Genomic DNA, 15,292 nt, shown 5'->3' with positions numbered 1-15,292 from the left:
CCAGAGCCTGGGTCCCCGAGTGGAGACAGAAAAGCGGACCTTAAAGGCTGCACGGGCGCTCGTGCCAGGAAAACCGTTAACAAGCCATTGCGGGTGTTTTCGGATTAGCCCCGAGGGGGCCCCGCCGCCCGGCGGGTGGAATCCCGGCTGCCCCTGGGCCCTGCGCTGCGCCTTGTTTTTCCCTTTTCCGCCGGCCGGCGGTTGCCAGGGGCGACCGCATTCCCCGGGGGCTCCGCGGCCGCGAGTGGGCAGGGCCTGGCTTCGAGAACCACCTCCCTCATGCTCTGGTTGGCCAGCGCTGCTGTCCGTCGGAGTCGCCGCGGCCGCCGATTGGGCAGCAGGAAGTTTCGCACGCTCGGCGGCCTGCGCCCCGCCCCTCCTGCCGGCGGGACCGCCACCCCCAGGAGAGGGCAGTGCCGGGTCCGAGCACCCGGGGTCCCTGCGCCGGCGACGGCCTCCAGGCGGGCGCGGCCCGAGCAGCGGGCGGCGATGGTCCCCGAGGACAGATCGGACGGCCCGGGAGCCGGCGAGGAGAGCGCCCGGCTGCAAGCGGCCGGCACCGTCCGCAAGGTGGGAGTGCCCGACGGCCGGGGGGCGCCGGGAGTTGGGTTCCCAGACCCGGCCGCTCTTGTTGCCCGCTGCAGCCGGCGAGCGCTGGGCTGCGGGATCGGCGCTGGTTTCTCCCGTCCGAGCGCGCCGCTGGACTCCGGGGCGAAACGTCGCGTATCGCACGCCCCTCAGAGGCAAGGTGGGCTTAACGCTGAGGAACTGGGGACCCGTGCGGAGCCAGAGCCCGGCCTCTGGGCTCCTGTCTAGTGCGTTTGGGGGACCCCTCCTGCGTCGACCGGAACAGGTCGGAGCGCAAGTGCAGCTCGTGGTTTTCTCTAACACTCCAGGACCCCCTTCTCTGGCAGGTGCTGGGCTCTGGTCAATGACAGCCCGTGGCCTTCGTGTTTGTCCCTGGCATCCGTCATTCCTCCTGTCCTAGCTGTTCTGTCTCTCCTAGGGCTGTTCAGCTGTGCCCTGGCCACCCAGCTCTGTGTCTGATGGAACTTTTAGCAACAGGTGGCTGATGCACCCGGGTACAGGAAATGGCTGGAGGATTTCCCAGCAGGGTGGTTTGTCCCTCCTCACTTCCCCGCACCTCTGCCCCCTCCTGAAACCCCTGATCCTGCGGGGGCTGTGGACTGTGGACTATTTCCAGGAGGACTGAAAAGCTGTACAAGGGAGGAGGGTGGAGACATTTGAGTCTGTGTCTGAGGAGGAGACGTGCTCTGGCTGCCTCACCTTGCAGTCTAGGAGCCTGGTCGTTCCCTGGGAGTCACTGAAAGGCTTCCCAGTGTTTATGCCAGGACTTGGGCATCCACATACACAAGAGTTTTCAGTCCGGTACCACCAAGCATCTTCCAGTCTGTTACCAGACCTGCGCTGGCCTGGTTGCCTGCACACTTAGCCAGTTCTGGCCACTGCCCCTGCCGTTTCCTCCTGGGCTTCTGGGGGATCCATTAGACCGGTGCTGCCAGGGCTGCAGCAGGGAGGGTGTGGGAGAGGCTCGCTGCTCTTCTCCATCAGGTGGGGGTTCTTCCACACATGCGCGAGCTGGCAGACCCCTTCACCCGGTGTGGAAATGGGGGTGAGCACCACCCATCACTGCACATTGGGCCACAGTTGCGCTTCCCACCAAGTCATGCAGCCAGCCTGTGTCCTAGAGGGCGCGCTGGGGTCACAAGGCCATGAGGGGTGCTGGCTGCAGGCCTCAGAGGGGACTATGGTCTCCTGCCTTCAAGCACATCTCTCCGGGGGCACTTGACATCGGACACCCGATGAGCTGTGTTGACAGACAGTCCCGCGGGGCTGGCAGCCTCTCCCCAGTACATGGAGCGCCCCTCCCCAGGCAGACAGCCTTTCTGCTCACTCAGAACCTTAGGCTGGAGCTGTGCAGTTGGACCTTCAGAGGGAGAGGAGTAGAGCTTTAGCTGTGGCATGCCCCCTGTTCCGGATTCTCAGGTCTCCTGGAAGGGAGACTGCCCGTGTCCTCTTCTCATTCCCTTCTGCACCAAGTGGGTACGGGAGGTACCATGGGGAAGAGGTGAAGGCCAGTGGGAAGACACTCAACCAGCAGAGCGGAGAGAGGAGAGCCGTGTTTTGTCTTCTTCCTGCCTGATGCCACCTTGACACCAGCCCCCTTTCCATCTACAGACGAGGACCTGCCCAGAGTCCCCCAGCAGGCAGTTATCCAAGGTGGTTGCTCTCTCTCTCCCATTGTTTGATGGGGACAAGTTCCCTCTCCCCAGTTACCTCAGGACCACTTGGAAGTCCCAGAAGAATGCTTCCTCCTGCAGGAAGTCTTCCCTGATTGATCTCTCCTGAGAACACTGGAATGTGGAGGAAATGTTGGGCCATAATCCAAGGTGGCCATGTGCCATGAGTCTTGTTTGTGCAAGAGAGTAAGGCCTTCTTTAGGGTGCCTCCTGCATGGGGCTGGGATAAGCTATAGCCCCCAGAAGGCGGGGACTGCTCTTTCTGTGGCAGTACAGACATACTTCCTCAGATTTGTGCAAGACAGCGGCCACTGCAGAGAGGCTGCATTAGCCCTGCACGTCTGTGCCTTCAGGGTGGGGTCCTGGGAGGCACTGTGTCTTCTTCCCTGTTCTGTTCCCGGGCCAGGAGACCACTTGAGCCTGAGGACATGGTCCAGGGAAGAACATTCTGAGAAGTCCTTCCCAACTCTCAGGCTGGTGACCGACCAGGCCGGGAGGTCCCTAAATGGCCACAGGTGCACCAGTCCCACTGGGGCCCTGAAAGCCCCTCCCCTGACAGAGGAAACCTCTCACCCTCTCAACCTGCCGCAGGGGTCTCTGCCTGGGGCCCGTGTGCAGGGCAGAACCGCACTGAGACACCTCAGATGGGGTTGTCAGAAGGCCTGGCCTGCTGCCTGTGAGCGGAGTGACCCTTGGGGCCTGTGGTTTGGGCATTTGCCACAATAAGTGGCCAACTGGGATGGAGCCCGGCCACAGTGAGTATGGCCCAGAGGAGACCCAGCACCCTGCAGGCAGGCTGCTCTCCATCAGTGCCCTGGCAGGAGCTGGCTGGGCATCCCCTCCACCTAAACGTGCGCAGTCTGGCGTTTGTGTGGGCGGGATGGGTCGTGGGGGTTACAGAAGGAATTCAGAAGTGCAGGAGGATGCTGGGAGCAATTGGCCATCTCCCGGCGGGGCTCCAGCCGGGCTGCTGAGCCCCAGAGAGGCACCCTATGGGCCCAGCGTCTTCCCAGGGCAGTCCAGCCCTGTCCCCGCCCGCCATGTCCTTGCTGGCCTGGCCCCAGTGACCTGTGGCCTCTCTGCAGGGCTGTGACCTCTCGACAGATTCCCTGCATGGCCGCCTGCAGAGCCGCAGGGCCCGGATCCACCAGCAGATCGACAGGGAGCTGAGGATGCGGACAGGCGCCGAGAACCTGTACAGGTGGGCGCTGGCTGCCCAGGACACCCGCCCAGGGCTGGACCCCCAGGCAAGCAGGGCCATGTTCCCAGAGTCCCCCGTGAGGCAGGCTCACCCGGGGCAGGGCAGCGACACGGCGGGTGCCCGGTATTTTGGTCCACGTGTGAGTCCATGACCAGGCCTCCTGTTCAGGCTCCCGAGAGGCAGGGCTGGACTTCGCACCAGGGTCTGGGGTAGCCATGGTGCCCAGCTGGGACGCTCACAGGTGACTCGGGCCCCCACCTCGGTGGCCCTCACTGGCAGGGGCAGCTCAGGGCCAGCCGGATTCTGTGGTAGGCTGGAGAGGATATCCCCACCCGGATGGACATAGCAGCTGCACTTTTTAGGCTGAGCTGTGGCAAGTGACAGGTGTCCCAAGGTTGAGGACCTGAGAATGAGTCCTTGAGACAGGAATTCATCTCTACCTTGGAGCCTGTGCGCTCACACCTTCACACCCACCTGTTCTCCGGGTGCTGATCTGAGGCCCGGGGAGGGGGCCCTGCCTGCCCGAGCCACCACCAGTGAGCGCAAAGCCAGCTGCAGGCCGGGGCTCCACCAGGCCCTCCTTTACCTTAGCAGCCCTGCCTCCCTGTCCACCCCATGCCTTCCTGGGCAGCCGCCGGTCCCTCTGGCAGGCACAGAGGGAGTCCAACCCCATCTCTCCAGGGAAGTTGCCTTCCAGTCTCCAGAGGACAGGCATGAGCCGTGTCCTGGGGGAGTGAGAGGTGGTGGGGGGACTCACACCCTGGAAGTTCTGGGTCCGAGCACATGTACTCGGGCCAGAGTCATGACACATGTACGGACAGGAAACCGCATGGCCCACAGGGAGCTTCAGAGAGGAGGGGGTCATCTGGTGGGCCCTGGACCCCACCACTGCCCCCCAGGGTGGCTGGGCCCCTTGGCACATCACTGTGGAATGGGCTCCAGAGCTTGGGCTGCGATGAAGGCCTGGGGCATGGGTCCCCTGGCAGCACTGGGGCTTCACCTCAGCCTCCTCCTCTAGAGCCACCAGCAACGCCCGCGTCAGGGAGACTGTGGCCCTGGAACTGAGCGACGTCAACTCCAGCCTGCAGCTGCTGAAGGAGGAGCTGGCGGGGCTCGACAGCAGCGGGGACACGGGCCAGCCTGAGAGGTGTGTGTGTGAGTGTGTGCAAGGACGTGGACTGGCCCCAGAGGCGCGTGTGCATGTGAGTACGTGTGGGGACACGGACTGGCCCCAAAGGCGTGTGTGCATGTGAGTGTGTGTGGGGACACGGACTGGCCCCAGAGGCGCGTGTATGTGTCAGCGTGAGGGAGAACACCACCAGCGCCTGTGTGTGCAGGGCCGGCATCCAGGCAGGGCCTGAGGGATGTGGCATGGCATTCCAGAATCGGGGGGAGTGCGTCCAGTGTAGCAGGCATGGTAGTGGGTGACCCCAGGGCCACCGAGGACAGCGGAGTCCAGCCCTAGGGTCTGGACTCGTTGCTTCTGGTTCTAGCGAAGGCGTCACTGCCCCCATGATTCCCCTGGGGCTGAAGGAGACCAAGCCCCTGGACTGGGCGCCCCCCCTGAAGGTAAGTGGCAGCCTGGGCTTGGCTCTCAGGGGCTTCCTGGTCAGCAGTCTCACTGAGGTGAGGACTCAGAGGGAAGAAGGGTCTGACCCGGAGCCACCTGGCCTCCACAGCCAGAGGGGATTTTGATCGGGTGGGCTTTGCAGAACGCACCCTGGGACAGATGTCGGCAGAACTGGAGGTCCCAGGACAGCTGCCGGGTCCCTGACTCCTGCTCTGAGGGTTCTGCTGGCTGGGGGCTGCCCCCTCTAGTCAGAACCTGTGCTGAGAAAACCCTCAGGTTCTGGGGGACCTTGTGGGGGCTCCCAAGCCCCTGCAGCCAGGCCAGCGGGAAGGTGCCTCATCCTCTGCCTCAGGAGTCTGCTGGCAGGTGGCAGGTAGTACTTGGCTCATGGGAGTTAATAAGGGTAAGGGGTTCCAGTAGAGACATCCCCGAGTCCCTGGGCCCCGCATCTGTGGTGGGGGTCCCCTCACTATGGGGCTTCAGCCATGTTGGGCTGGGAGGCTCCAGGGAAGTCCCACGCCCACCCTCCCCCCCACCACCTCAGGAGCTGATCTGCAGGCACTTTGGGGAGGATGGAGCTTCCTACGAGGCTGAGATCAGGGAGCTGGAGGACCTGCGGCAGGTGGGTGTCAGCACCCCCAGCCCCCACGTGAGAATGCTGGCCTTTGGGAATGGCTGCTCTGTGCCCGTGCCCACCCCGGGGACCCTGCCCCGCCTCCCGCCCCAGCGCCCTGCAGTCCCCTGGAGTGGCACGTGTGGGCCCCAGCAACTCCCGGGAGGGCACGTGTGACTATGTTCACCCCCAGACCCTGGGGCGCCCCCTGGAGCTGTGACATCCCAGGGGCTGCCGCGTGTGCCCTGGGGCGGGCGGGGGCGGTAGGACCCAGCTGACTTCCATCTGGCAGGCCACGCGGACCCCCAGCAGGAGCAAGGCCGGCCTGGAGCTGCTCACGGCCTATTACAACCAGCTCTGCTTCCTGGAGGCACGCTTTGTCACCCCTGCCCGGAGCCTCGGGCTGCTCTTCCACTGGTAGGGGCTGGGGTGGGCAGGAGCCCCGGGGTCGTTCCTGAGACCCCCAGCTTCTTGTGGGAACTCTTCCCAGCCTGACCCAACCCTGCAGGTACGACTCACTGACAGGGCTTCCAGCCCAGCAGCGGGCCCTGGCCTTCGAGAAGGGAAGCGTGCTGTTCAACATCGGTGCCCTGCACACCCAGATCGGGGCTCGCCAGAACCGCTCTTGCCCCGAGGGCATCGGCCGTGCCGTGGAGGCCTTTCAGAGGGCTGCCGGTGAGGCTGCCAGACCTCACAGCTGTGCCTTTGCAGTCCTTACTTTCAGGCTCGAGGGCCAGAGTCGGGGTAGGGGGGACAGGCGTGGTGGCCCCCTAGCCCGAGGGGCTCGGCACACACAGGCCCTCTGTGAGGGGCTTAGGGCGAGGGCTGGGCAGCCCCCCCTGAGCCCCATCTTCCCCGCAGGGGCCTTCAGCCTCCTGAGGGAGAACTTCTCCCATGCACCCAGCCCGGACATGAGCCCCACCTCGCTCTCCATGCTGGAGCAGCTCATGCGCGCCCAGGCCCAGGAGTGTGTCTTCGAGGGCCTCTTGCTGCAGGCCCCCAGGGCCGCCCACGACTGCCTGGCCCAGCTGCGCCTCGCCCAGGAGGCGGCCCAGGTGAGGGTGGGGGGCGGCTGTCCCAGGGGACTGGCCAGGCTGCGGCTCTTCGGGTGCCCGCTGAGCTGAGGGGCGGGCCGGGGCCAGGAGGGGTGGCTGCGGCGTCTCTGGAAGCCAGCTGTCCTCGGGGGCACTGTTCAGGGTCCCGGGGCCCTGAGTCCCCACGTCTGGGGTGATGCCAGTCAGGGCAGGGACTGGGGGCCCCGACCCCTGACCTCGTCTCGACGTGGGGCAGGGCCACTGGGAGTTTGGTGGAGGAGGGGCCCCAGGGTGGGCAGAGGCCGGGGCCGAGGCCACCGGGCTCGCGGCAGCCCCCTCCGTCCTCCCGTGTGCCAGCAGGTGGCGGCCGAGTACCGGCTGGTGCATCGGACCATGGCCCAGCCTCCCGTCCGGGGCTATGTGCCCTTCCCCTGGATCACCCTGGTGCACGTGAAGGCGGAGCACTTCCACGCCCTGGCCCACTACCACGCGGCCCTGGGCCTGTGTGACGGCGCCTGTGAGTGCCCCGCCCCGCGTGCCCACGTGCCGTGCTGCCAGGGGCCTGTGTGGCGGCTCACCGCCCTCTCTGACCTCCAGCGGTGGCTGAGTCGGAGCTCCCTGTCCTCGAGAAGGTGTTCCTGGCCTCGGCTGAGGCCCGGGGCCCGGCGCTGCCCCAGGAGCGCGAGGAACGCAGCAAGCTGGGTGAGGCCCTAGGCCCCTGCCGCCGTGAGCGCCCCACTCCAGCCGTCACTCCCCATGGGGCGCCAACAGTGCGGGGGGCTTCCTGGGCAGGGCAGGCACCCGTGGGAGGCAGCTCTTCCCTGGCGGACCCAGGATGAACCCGGAAGCCCTGACCTGCCCTCCTCCAGCTGCATGTGGGGTGGGGGCCTGGAGGGGCCCCAGCAGCATGAGACAGCTCGGTCCCACAGGCAAGGCCCACCTGAGGCGGGCCCTCCTGGGGCAGGAGGCGGCGCTGCAGCTGCACGCCGTGTGCCGGGCCCTGCGCCGGGAGGACCTGCTGCAGGCCGTGCTGGCCCGGGCACTGCAGCGCTCTCTGGCCAAGTACTCAGAGCTCGACCTGGAGGACGACTTCCATGAGGCCACCGAGGCCCCTGACATCCAGCGTGAGCACCGGGCCCCGGGGTGGGTGTGTCTTGGCCCCAGCGCGGGTGCCAGGCAGAGGCCCCTGCAATCAAGGTCCATGGGCCACACAGAGAGCCCTCAGAGCGAGCCGCTATGACAGCTCCTCGCTGCTCCGTGCCTGCCCCGTCCCCCCAGGGACGTCAGACGCCAAAACCACCAGGCTCCTCCTGCTGGTGGTGCCCAGAGGGGCCGGAGTGCATGGCTGCACTTCAGGCCACCACCCTGGGACCCTGAGCCTTGGACTCAGCCCTGCCTCCCTTCACCTTCATCCTTTCAGCTAAGACGCAGCAGAGGCCAGAGGGCAGGACACCCAGCTTCTCCCGGGTGAAGGTAGCTGATATCTTCCACCGCCTGGTGAGCACCCTCCCAGGCCTCCGCCTCCTCAGCTCTTTCCTGGCACTCAGGCAGGTCCTCGAGGGGGGCCCCACCCTGCCCAGCCCCACTGCTGACCCACCAGTCTCTGTCACCAAATGGAGAGATGAGGGCAAGAGTGCTCCAGGCCAGGGGGCTCCTCCAAGTGCAGCAGCCCAGCCCGGCCTCTGACCTCTGACCCCTGACCCCCCCCAGGGGCCCCTGTCCGTGTTCTCAGCCAAGAACCACTGGCGGCTGGTGGGGCCTCTTCACCTGTCTCGAGGAGAGGGAGGCTTCGGCTTCACGCTGCGGGGAGACTCGCCTGTTCTCATTGCTGCCGTCGTTCCGGGGGGCCGGGCTGCGGTGAGGCCCCCTCACCGGAGGGCAGGGAAGGTGGGACCACCCAGAGGTGGAGGGGTGCTGTGGGACTCCCCCCGTCTGCTGCAGGAGGCTGGCCTGAAGGAGGGTGACTACATCGTGTCGGTGAACGGGCAGCCATGCAGGTGGTGGAAGCACGCGGAGGTGGTGGCCCAGCTGAAGGGCGTGGGTGACGAGGGCGTGAGCCTGCAGGTGGTCACGCTGCTGCCTGCTGCCGAGCTGCCCGTCTCGGTGAGCCCCAGGGCCTTGGGAGGGTCTCCCTAACTCCTTGTCCCGCCCCAGCCTTGGCCTTTGGCCAGGCCCCAAATACCCACAGATGCTACGAGGGTGCTGGGACGGTCCTCCACGAGGCCCAGCCCGCCCCTCAGCTGCTCTGGGCAGAAGCTGCCTCTGGAGCGCTGCCCCCCAGCAGGGCAAACCCATGGGGGCCCTGCCCCATGGCCATCCTCACATGGACCCCCCACCCCCTGAATCCCCACCATTTCGTCCCCTGGCACTCACCAGCTGGCCACAAGCAGGCCAGGCCAGGGGAGCTGACCCACATCCATTTCCATGGTGAACACAGGGGGACCGCCGGCCAGCCCTTGGGGGGCTTCTGAGGAGCCAGAAGGAGTGTGGCCAGGAGACACCAGTGCCCTCACGAGGCAGCCCGAGGCCCAGGCCCCTCCTCGGCTGGAACCACAAGGCCAACAGGGGCAAGACTGGAAGGAGGCTGTCCCCAGCCCCACAGCCCTGAGCTGCTTGCTGCCCTTATCCTCTGGGTTGCCCAGGGTGGTGGTGAGGGGCCGACTCCCCCCACACAAGGGCCCCAGCGCAGGCTCCAGCTGGCTGGGAGCGAGGACCCCCGTGCAGACCTTCCTGATCCAGGACCCAGGAGCTTCAGCCAGTCAGCTGCCCCACCCAGTGCCCAGAGCTGCCCATTAAAGACGATGTCTGATGAGATGTGTCTGAGCCAGTGCCGGGGGCCAGGGGCAGCACCCACACGAGATGTGTCACAGTTACTCTGAGCACTGAGTCCCACGTGCCAGGAGACTGTCTCTGAGCTGCCCTGTCCTCCTGTGTCCCGACTGCCCACTAGAGGGCAGCTGCCTGGGTGGAGGTGTCCATGGACTCCTCTCGGACGGGAAGGAGCTGTCACGGGAGAAGGGGGCAGGCTAGGGGGATGTGTGGCAGCGGCCCCTGCAGCTCAGATGCCCGCTGCCCCTGTGCTGGGCTCCTGAGGCCCCTGGCTGAGCTCTCCCATCCCTTTCCTCCCAGCATGCCACCCCCTGTCCACACCCTCCCTCAGGACCACCGCCCCACCCCAGCTTCTCTTTGGCCCGCAGTGACCCCTGGTGAGCACCCCCCCACTGGTCCACCTGGTGCCCCACAGGCTGGAGAAGGACCAGCTTCCCTCCTGCCCCGCCCCTCCCTCTACAAGCAGCCCAGGTGTCCACAGCATGGCCTCTCACCCGAATGGTGTCCCAGCAGAGCCCAACTACTGCATGCCTTCTGCTGTCCCTCCGTGCAAAGAGCGGGACTCCCTCCCTGCTTCCGTACCTCCTGTCCCCTCTTCCGACCCCGTGTGCATCGAGGGCCTCTGACCCCAGCCCAGTTCCTGCAGTCCAGTCCTTTCCGGAGCTGCCTGCCTCACTGCAGGCCAGGCCCTACCCCCATGTCCCCTCCAGCCAAGCTCCGTACCCGCCCCTGCCTTGTCTCCGCCCCCACCCCATCCCTCCAGGCTCTCCTCCCCCTGCCCCCGCCCCACAGTCGAGCCTGGGCGTCCGAGGCCGCTGCTCCGGCTTGAGGGGTGTCTATGGGGCCGTCTCAGCCTCCTTGCTCCCAGGCCTAGCACAGAGGGGTACCCCCAGCTCACCCTTGCTCCCTTGTACTTCTCCCCAGCCCCTTCGGCACCAAACTGGGCTTCTCCGACCGTAACCTTCAGGGACCACCCCCCCTCCCCAGCCACGCATACTGGGAACAGCCCCAGAGACCACACTGCCTCAGGCCCCGCGGTGGTGTGGCTCAGGGCCTGGCCCCAAAGGAAGGGGTGGAAGGTGGGAGAGGTTGCCGTCTGCAGTTCTCGCAAGGGATTGGCGGGGGGGGGGGGGGGGGGGGGGGGGGGGGGCAGTCCTGTGGCCACCAGGGGGCAGCCACAGCCCGCTCACGAGACTACAGGAGGCGGGGTCTCTGGGCCATGCAGGGTTAGGGAAGGGCAGGCAGCAGACCCCAGAGAGAAGGAAGCTCCCCTGTTGACCAAGGTCCAGCCCCTCTCAGCACATCAGGCCTGTCTCCTCCGTGGGGTCTCCAAGCAGGAGCAGCCCTTAGGGACCTGGCCCCTGCTCTCTTCCACCTTCATCAGCATAACTGGGGCTGGGGGGGAGTGGGGGCCGTTGGCGGGGGTGAGTGTGTGAGGGTGGGTGAGTGGGTGTGATGAGGGTGCACAGTGTTCGGAGTGGGAGGGCAGAGCTCCCCCCAGCTGCCCGAGCCGGCAGACAGGACATCCAGGTGCGTCCCTCCTTGACCACCTGCCCCTCCCAGGAGAATGCCCCTCTCAGCAGAACCCGCCAAGGTCACCTCAGCTCGTATTAATTTGATTAATAAAACTGTGCATCAAGGAAGCCATTACACGCTAATCAGGGACGACAGGACTGGCAGGTCCTGTCCAGAACTCGGCAGCATCCCTGCTCCTGCAGCCGACCTGGACCCAGGAGGGGCTGGAGCCGGGAGAGAGCCGCCACCTGCTTCTCCCCCAGGCTGGTGGGGAGGGCCCGTCCCAAGGCCCACACCCTCCCAGGCTTCCCAGGCAGCCTGGCTCCGGGCCCTCGGGCAAGCCAGGGCCTTTGCTCCCCTGGGTCAGGGGTGGCTGGGCATCGACCTCTCCAGGAAGCAAGGAAATCTCTTTCCAGATGGGAAAGTAGGCGTTGAGCGAGGGGAACAAACCAGACGATGCCCCCAAGGAAGGTGGGGGCTCCGCCCGCACCCTTCCAACATCCTGTGTCCACCCTCACCCAGCACCCCGGGGTGGCCCGGCCCATCTGGTCTCCCTGGCACCTCCCTGGTGTCCCCAGACGGCTGAACCAGCAGCTGGTGGAGTCCTGGGCTGGCTCCAGGAGGCCTCGGGGATGAGGTCATGGACACGACTCTGGGCCTGGCAAAGCCCCCAGTGGTCATCTGTGGGCCAACCCCCACCCAGAGGGCAATACTGCAGCCCCTTGGGGCTAGGACTCAGAACAAAAGGCTAGCGTGGCACCCAAGGGTGAGCATCACCACATGCCTGCCTCTCAGACAGCAGCCTGTGGTCATGTCAATGCATGGCCTGGCCTGGCCCAGGAGAGAAGCCCATGGCTTCTCCAAGTGTGCTGGGGGCTGTCCAGGCTGTGCAGGCTGTGCCCCGAGATCCTCTGATGGGCTGTGCCTCTACCCTGATGGGCTGTGCCTCTACCCTGATGGGCTGGCTTGTGGGATCCACACACGAGTGGGTGTGTGTGTGAGGAGGCGTGTGCCTGCCTGACTGTCCACTCTGCTCTGACGTGTCCAGGGTGCGGTCTCTTCCTATCCACCTGCCCCCACCAGCCTCACTCTGCGCTTGGCCTGTTGTCTCTGCCTCCTCGATTCTGGTTTGGGATGTACTCAGCCTTCCTCAGACACGGCCATGTCTCAGGGCCCGGCGTTAGCCCCCACTCTCTGGTCCAGCCACATCACGGTTGTCGCTGTGCCCCAGAAGGGCTGTGGGCCACGGATGGGCACCACGCCCGCTCCTCCACACCAGCAGCAGCAGGACACTCCCCTGTCCCCGTGCCCAGCGCAGAGAGGGCCCATGGAGGACATGGAGAGCAGGGGCTGGGGGAGGGGCTGGGCAGTGAGCACACGGATGTCTCCCGCGTGTGCTGTGCCCGCGACCGTGCCCCTTCCTCGGCCCGGCCCGGCAGGGACGTCTCACTTTCCAGGGCGGTCCTCCCCTGCGCGGGGAGGTCGAGGTGAGCGTGCGCTGCGATCTTTTTGCTTTGCCAACAGAAAACCGCCAAGAGGGGAAAAGGCAAACTCCGTTTCGCTTGGGTCAGCAGTGAGCCATTACAGATTAATGCGCGGAGAGGCAGGCGGACGGACGGGAGCCCCAAGGCGGAGGCAGCAGCGAGGGAGGGGGAGGGGCAGGGATCAGAGGCGGGGCCAGGCGGCGGACCACAGCAGGGCCAACGGCTTGGGGCCCTTCCTGGCTTCCCTCTCCCCGCCAGGTTCACTCTCCCTGGGCTCCTGCCTCAGCTTCCACCTGCCCCTGATCCCCCTAGAGGCAGGGCTGACCCAGGAGCCTCCAAAACAGGGCCCAGATCAGTGCCACACACCAGCCAGAATCCCGCTAACCGTGGCCACCTGGGGGTTTGCGCCCTTCACCCCACTGGACACTGGCCCCTGGGCTGAGCCACAGGAGGCAGCACTCAGGGATCCAGGGCCAGTCTGAGAGGTGCTGTCACCCAAGCTCACAGTCACCGGCGGCGCGGGCAGGACGGGCCAGGGCCCCGGGGATCCGGAAGTGGGGTTTGGGAGGCTCAAAGTGGGAGAAGCAGCACTTTCGCCACTGAGCTCCTGGTGGGGCTCGGCCCCCAAGGCCCTGAGGAGGAGGCTGGGGGTTACAGGGCTCCTGGTCATGGAGGCCGGGAGGTAGGGCTGGAGCGCTGGGGCATCCCGAGCCCAGGACGCAGGGGGTACAGTGTGTTGCCAGCACCCCAAGCCGGAGCCTTTGCTGGAGAGGCTGAACTTGCTGCCCGGCTGCAGGGGGCTCAGTGGTGGCCCCAGACATGCAGCCACCCAGAACTGTGACTGAGCCCCGGTTTAGGAAAAGGACCTTTGCTGGTGCGACCACTTAACGGTCTTGGGATAAGACCATCCTGACTACTAGGATGGGCCCTAAATCCACCAACGCGTTTCGCAGTAAGAGACAGAAGGGGCGAGGTCATGTGAGGACGGGCCAGTGACTGGAGTGGTGAGGCCGCTACCCAAGGACACCCGGAGACACCAGAAGGCGAAAGGGAGCACGAATGGTCCTCTCTGGCCTCCGAGCATGCACGGCCCTGCTGCTCTGCTAACCCTTCAGTCTCAGACTTTTGGCCTCCAGGCCTGGGAGAGAACAAGTTTCTAGCACTTTAAGCCTCCAAGTTCATGGAAATACAATAAGCCAACCTTCCACAAGGCCCCGAGTTTCTGGACCTCAGTTTATCCTTCCGTAGCGGACGTGACCCTACAGGGCTCAGGCGCTGGTTTAGAGTGGTGGGCTCAGCTCCGTCGTTCATGAGAAACAACCCCCCACCCTGTTCGGGAAAGCCCGCCTCAACCCCAGATTCTGAAGCGTGTGGCTGGGGCACTCATTTCCAGACTTCCAGCCAGAGACTGACCAACTCAATGAGGCAGCCACAGACACCCCCGACCCTGCCCCTCTCCCCGGGCCTCGGCGTCCTGGGGGTGCGGAGCCTTCTGTGCTGGCCCCCAGGGGCTGTGTGCCTTCGGGGTGTCTCACAATCTCTCAGATGGTCTGTGGGCTCAGCCCCAGGTGGAGGGGAGGCTGTTCTAGCTGTGGCCAGCGAGCTGAGGCCCCAGGACCATGGGGTGGCTCAGAGCCTGCGTGGAGCAGTGGCCGAGCCCCTGGCTGTGTGTGTTGGGGGGCTGAGGCCTGGGGGGCTCCCAGGCTTGGCCAGAAGCCCCACCCCACACACACACCCTGGCCAGGCAGCCTAGCAAGCTCTGCCCCGCACCAGGGTCTGTGCATTCAGGAGTCCTGTGGGCGGGTCCACCTCACCGAGTTCCTGTGGGGACGGTGCACCCAGGTGTGGTCACTGCAGGTGAACTTGGGAGTCCTCACTGGGGACGTCCGAGGAGTCGGAGTGCAGACCCGGCCCAGGGTCCGTGTGGCTCTAGCGGGGACACTCCCCCACTCACCCCCACGAACCTCCGTCTCCCAGCCCCAGGGGGTGAGAGCTTCCCCGGGCAGTGCGCCCCCACCTGCAGAGTGTTGCTGGGCCTCCTCCACTTCCCTACCTGTGAGCTCAGAGCCCTGCTGCAGGGGGCCGGGGGCCAGCCTCGGTCCTGGAGGGGACACGCCCACTGGGACCCCTCTGCTCAGGAGGTCGATTGTGTCAGCCGGGCCAGCACGTGCTCACACACACAGCCACCCCCTGCCAGGCCCTGAGGACCCCAGGCTGGGTCCAGGCCCACAGGGAGTGCAGGAAGACGCACCGGGCCTGGAGGGCGCGGTCACCCCGGAAATGCAGGAGGGCCCTCCTCACTCCAGGGACCCCCTCCAGGCTCCTGGGCTCTCACAGGCCTCTGCCACTTGCTGCCGCTCCCCTCCCCTCCTGCCAGGACCCGCCTTCACCACCGCCACCTGCCCGGCTTGCCCCGCGGCTGGGGCCAGCGCTCAGACCAGCAGCAGCTCCGCCTCTGTCTCACCAGCACCAAGGGCTCCGCTGGCCAGCGCAGCGCCGCCTCCCCACCCGTCCCCATGGCCACCAGCACCTCACCCCCACTGTCACCAGCATCCACGTCAGCACCCCCCACGTGGCCTCCGTCAGCACCCCTGACCAGCAGCACCGTCACCTCCATGGCTTCATGCCCCCACTGGGGGAGGGCACGACCTCGGGGTTGCACCCTGCTCCCAGAAGGCCCCTGGAGGCCCGGACCCTGAGGACTAGGATTCCCAATTCCGGGAGGACATCTGTGAGGCCTTTGGAGCTGGGTGTGGTGGGGTGGGACTCCAGGAGGCAAGCAGGT

General features: G+C 66.0%; 1 protein-coding gene across 2 annotated transcripts; it reads left to right on the top strand.

The window, feature by feature from the left end:
* Nucleotides 1-354: 354 nt before the first annotated feature.
* On the top strand, nucleotides 355-9,491 carry RHPN1 (rhophilin Rho GTPase binding protein 1). 2 transcript variants are annotated; one of them, XM_005215282.5, is made up of 15 exons: nucleotides 355-570; nucleotides 3,347-3,462; nucleotides 4,481-4,609; nucleotides 4,956-5,031; nucleotides 5,577-5,654; nucleotides 5,938-6,062; nucleotides 6,154-6,320; nucleotides 6,507-6,700; nucleotides 7,040-7,196; nucleotides 7,277-7,381; nucleotides 7,609-7,803; nucleotides 8,100-8,176; nucleotides 8,390-8,536; nucleotides 8,621-8,782; nucleotides 9,117-9,491. In XM_005215282.5, the coding sequence occupies exons 1-15, from the start codon at nucleotides 490-492 to the stop codon at nucleotides 9,285-9,287; spliced, it is 1,980 nt and encodes a 659-aa protein (XP_005215339.1). In that variant the 5' UTR covers nucleotides 355-489; the 3' UTR covers nucleotides 9,288-9,491. The 2 variants fall into 2 exon arrangements, with proteins under 2 accessions (XP_005215339.1, XP_005215338.1); XM_005215281.5 differs by having other exon boundaries at nucleotides 7,037-7,196.
* Nucleotides 9,492-15,292: the final 5,801 nt, after the last annotated feature.

The sequence above is a fragment of the Bos taurus genome, chromosome 14 (genome assembly GCF_002263795.3).
Source record: "Bos taurus isolate L1 Dominette 01449 registration number 42190680 breed Hereford chromosome 14, ARS-UCD2.0, whole genome shotgun sequence".
NCBI lineage: Eukaryota > Metazoa > Chordata > Mammalia > Artiodactyla > Bovidae > Bos > Bos taurus.
Note: the sequence above shows the minus strand (reverse complement) of the source record. Positions and strands in the feature narration are given on the sequence as shown.

Bases quoted from the DNA above. Each gene is read 5' to 3' on its own strand.
- RHPN1 (XM_005215281.5), top strand. From the start codon at position 490: ATGGTCCCCGAGGACAGATCGGACGGCCCGGGAGCCGGCGAGGAGAGC. The intron at 6,701-7,036 runs GTGAGGGTGGGG...CCCGTGTGCCAG, and splicing joins TCGCCCAGGAGGCGGCCCAG to CAGGTGGCGGCCGAGTACCG. The intron at 7,804-8,099 runs GTGAGCACCGGG...TCATCCTTTCAG, and splicing joins CGAGGCCCCTGACATCCAGC to CTAAGACGCAGCAGAGGCCA.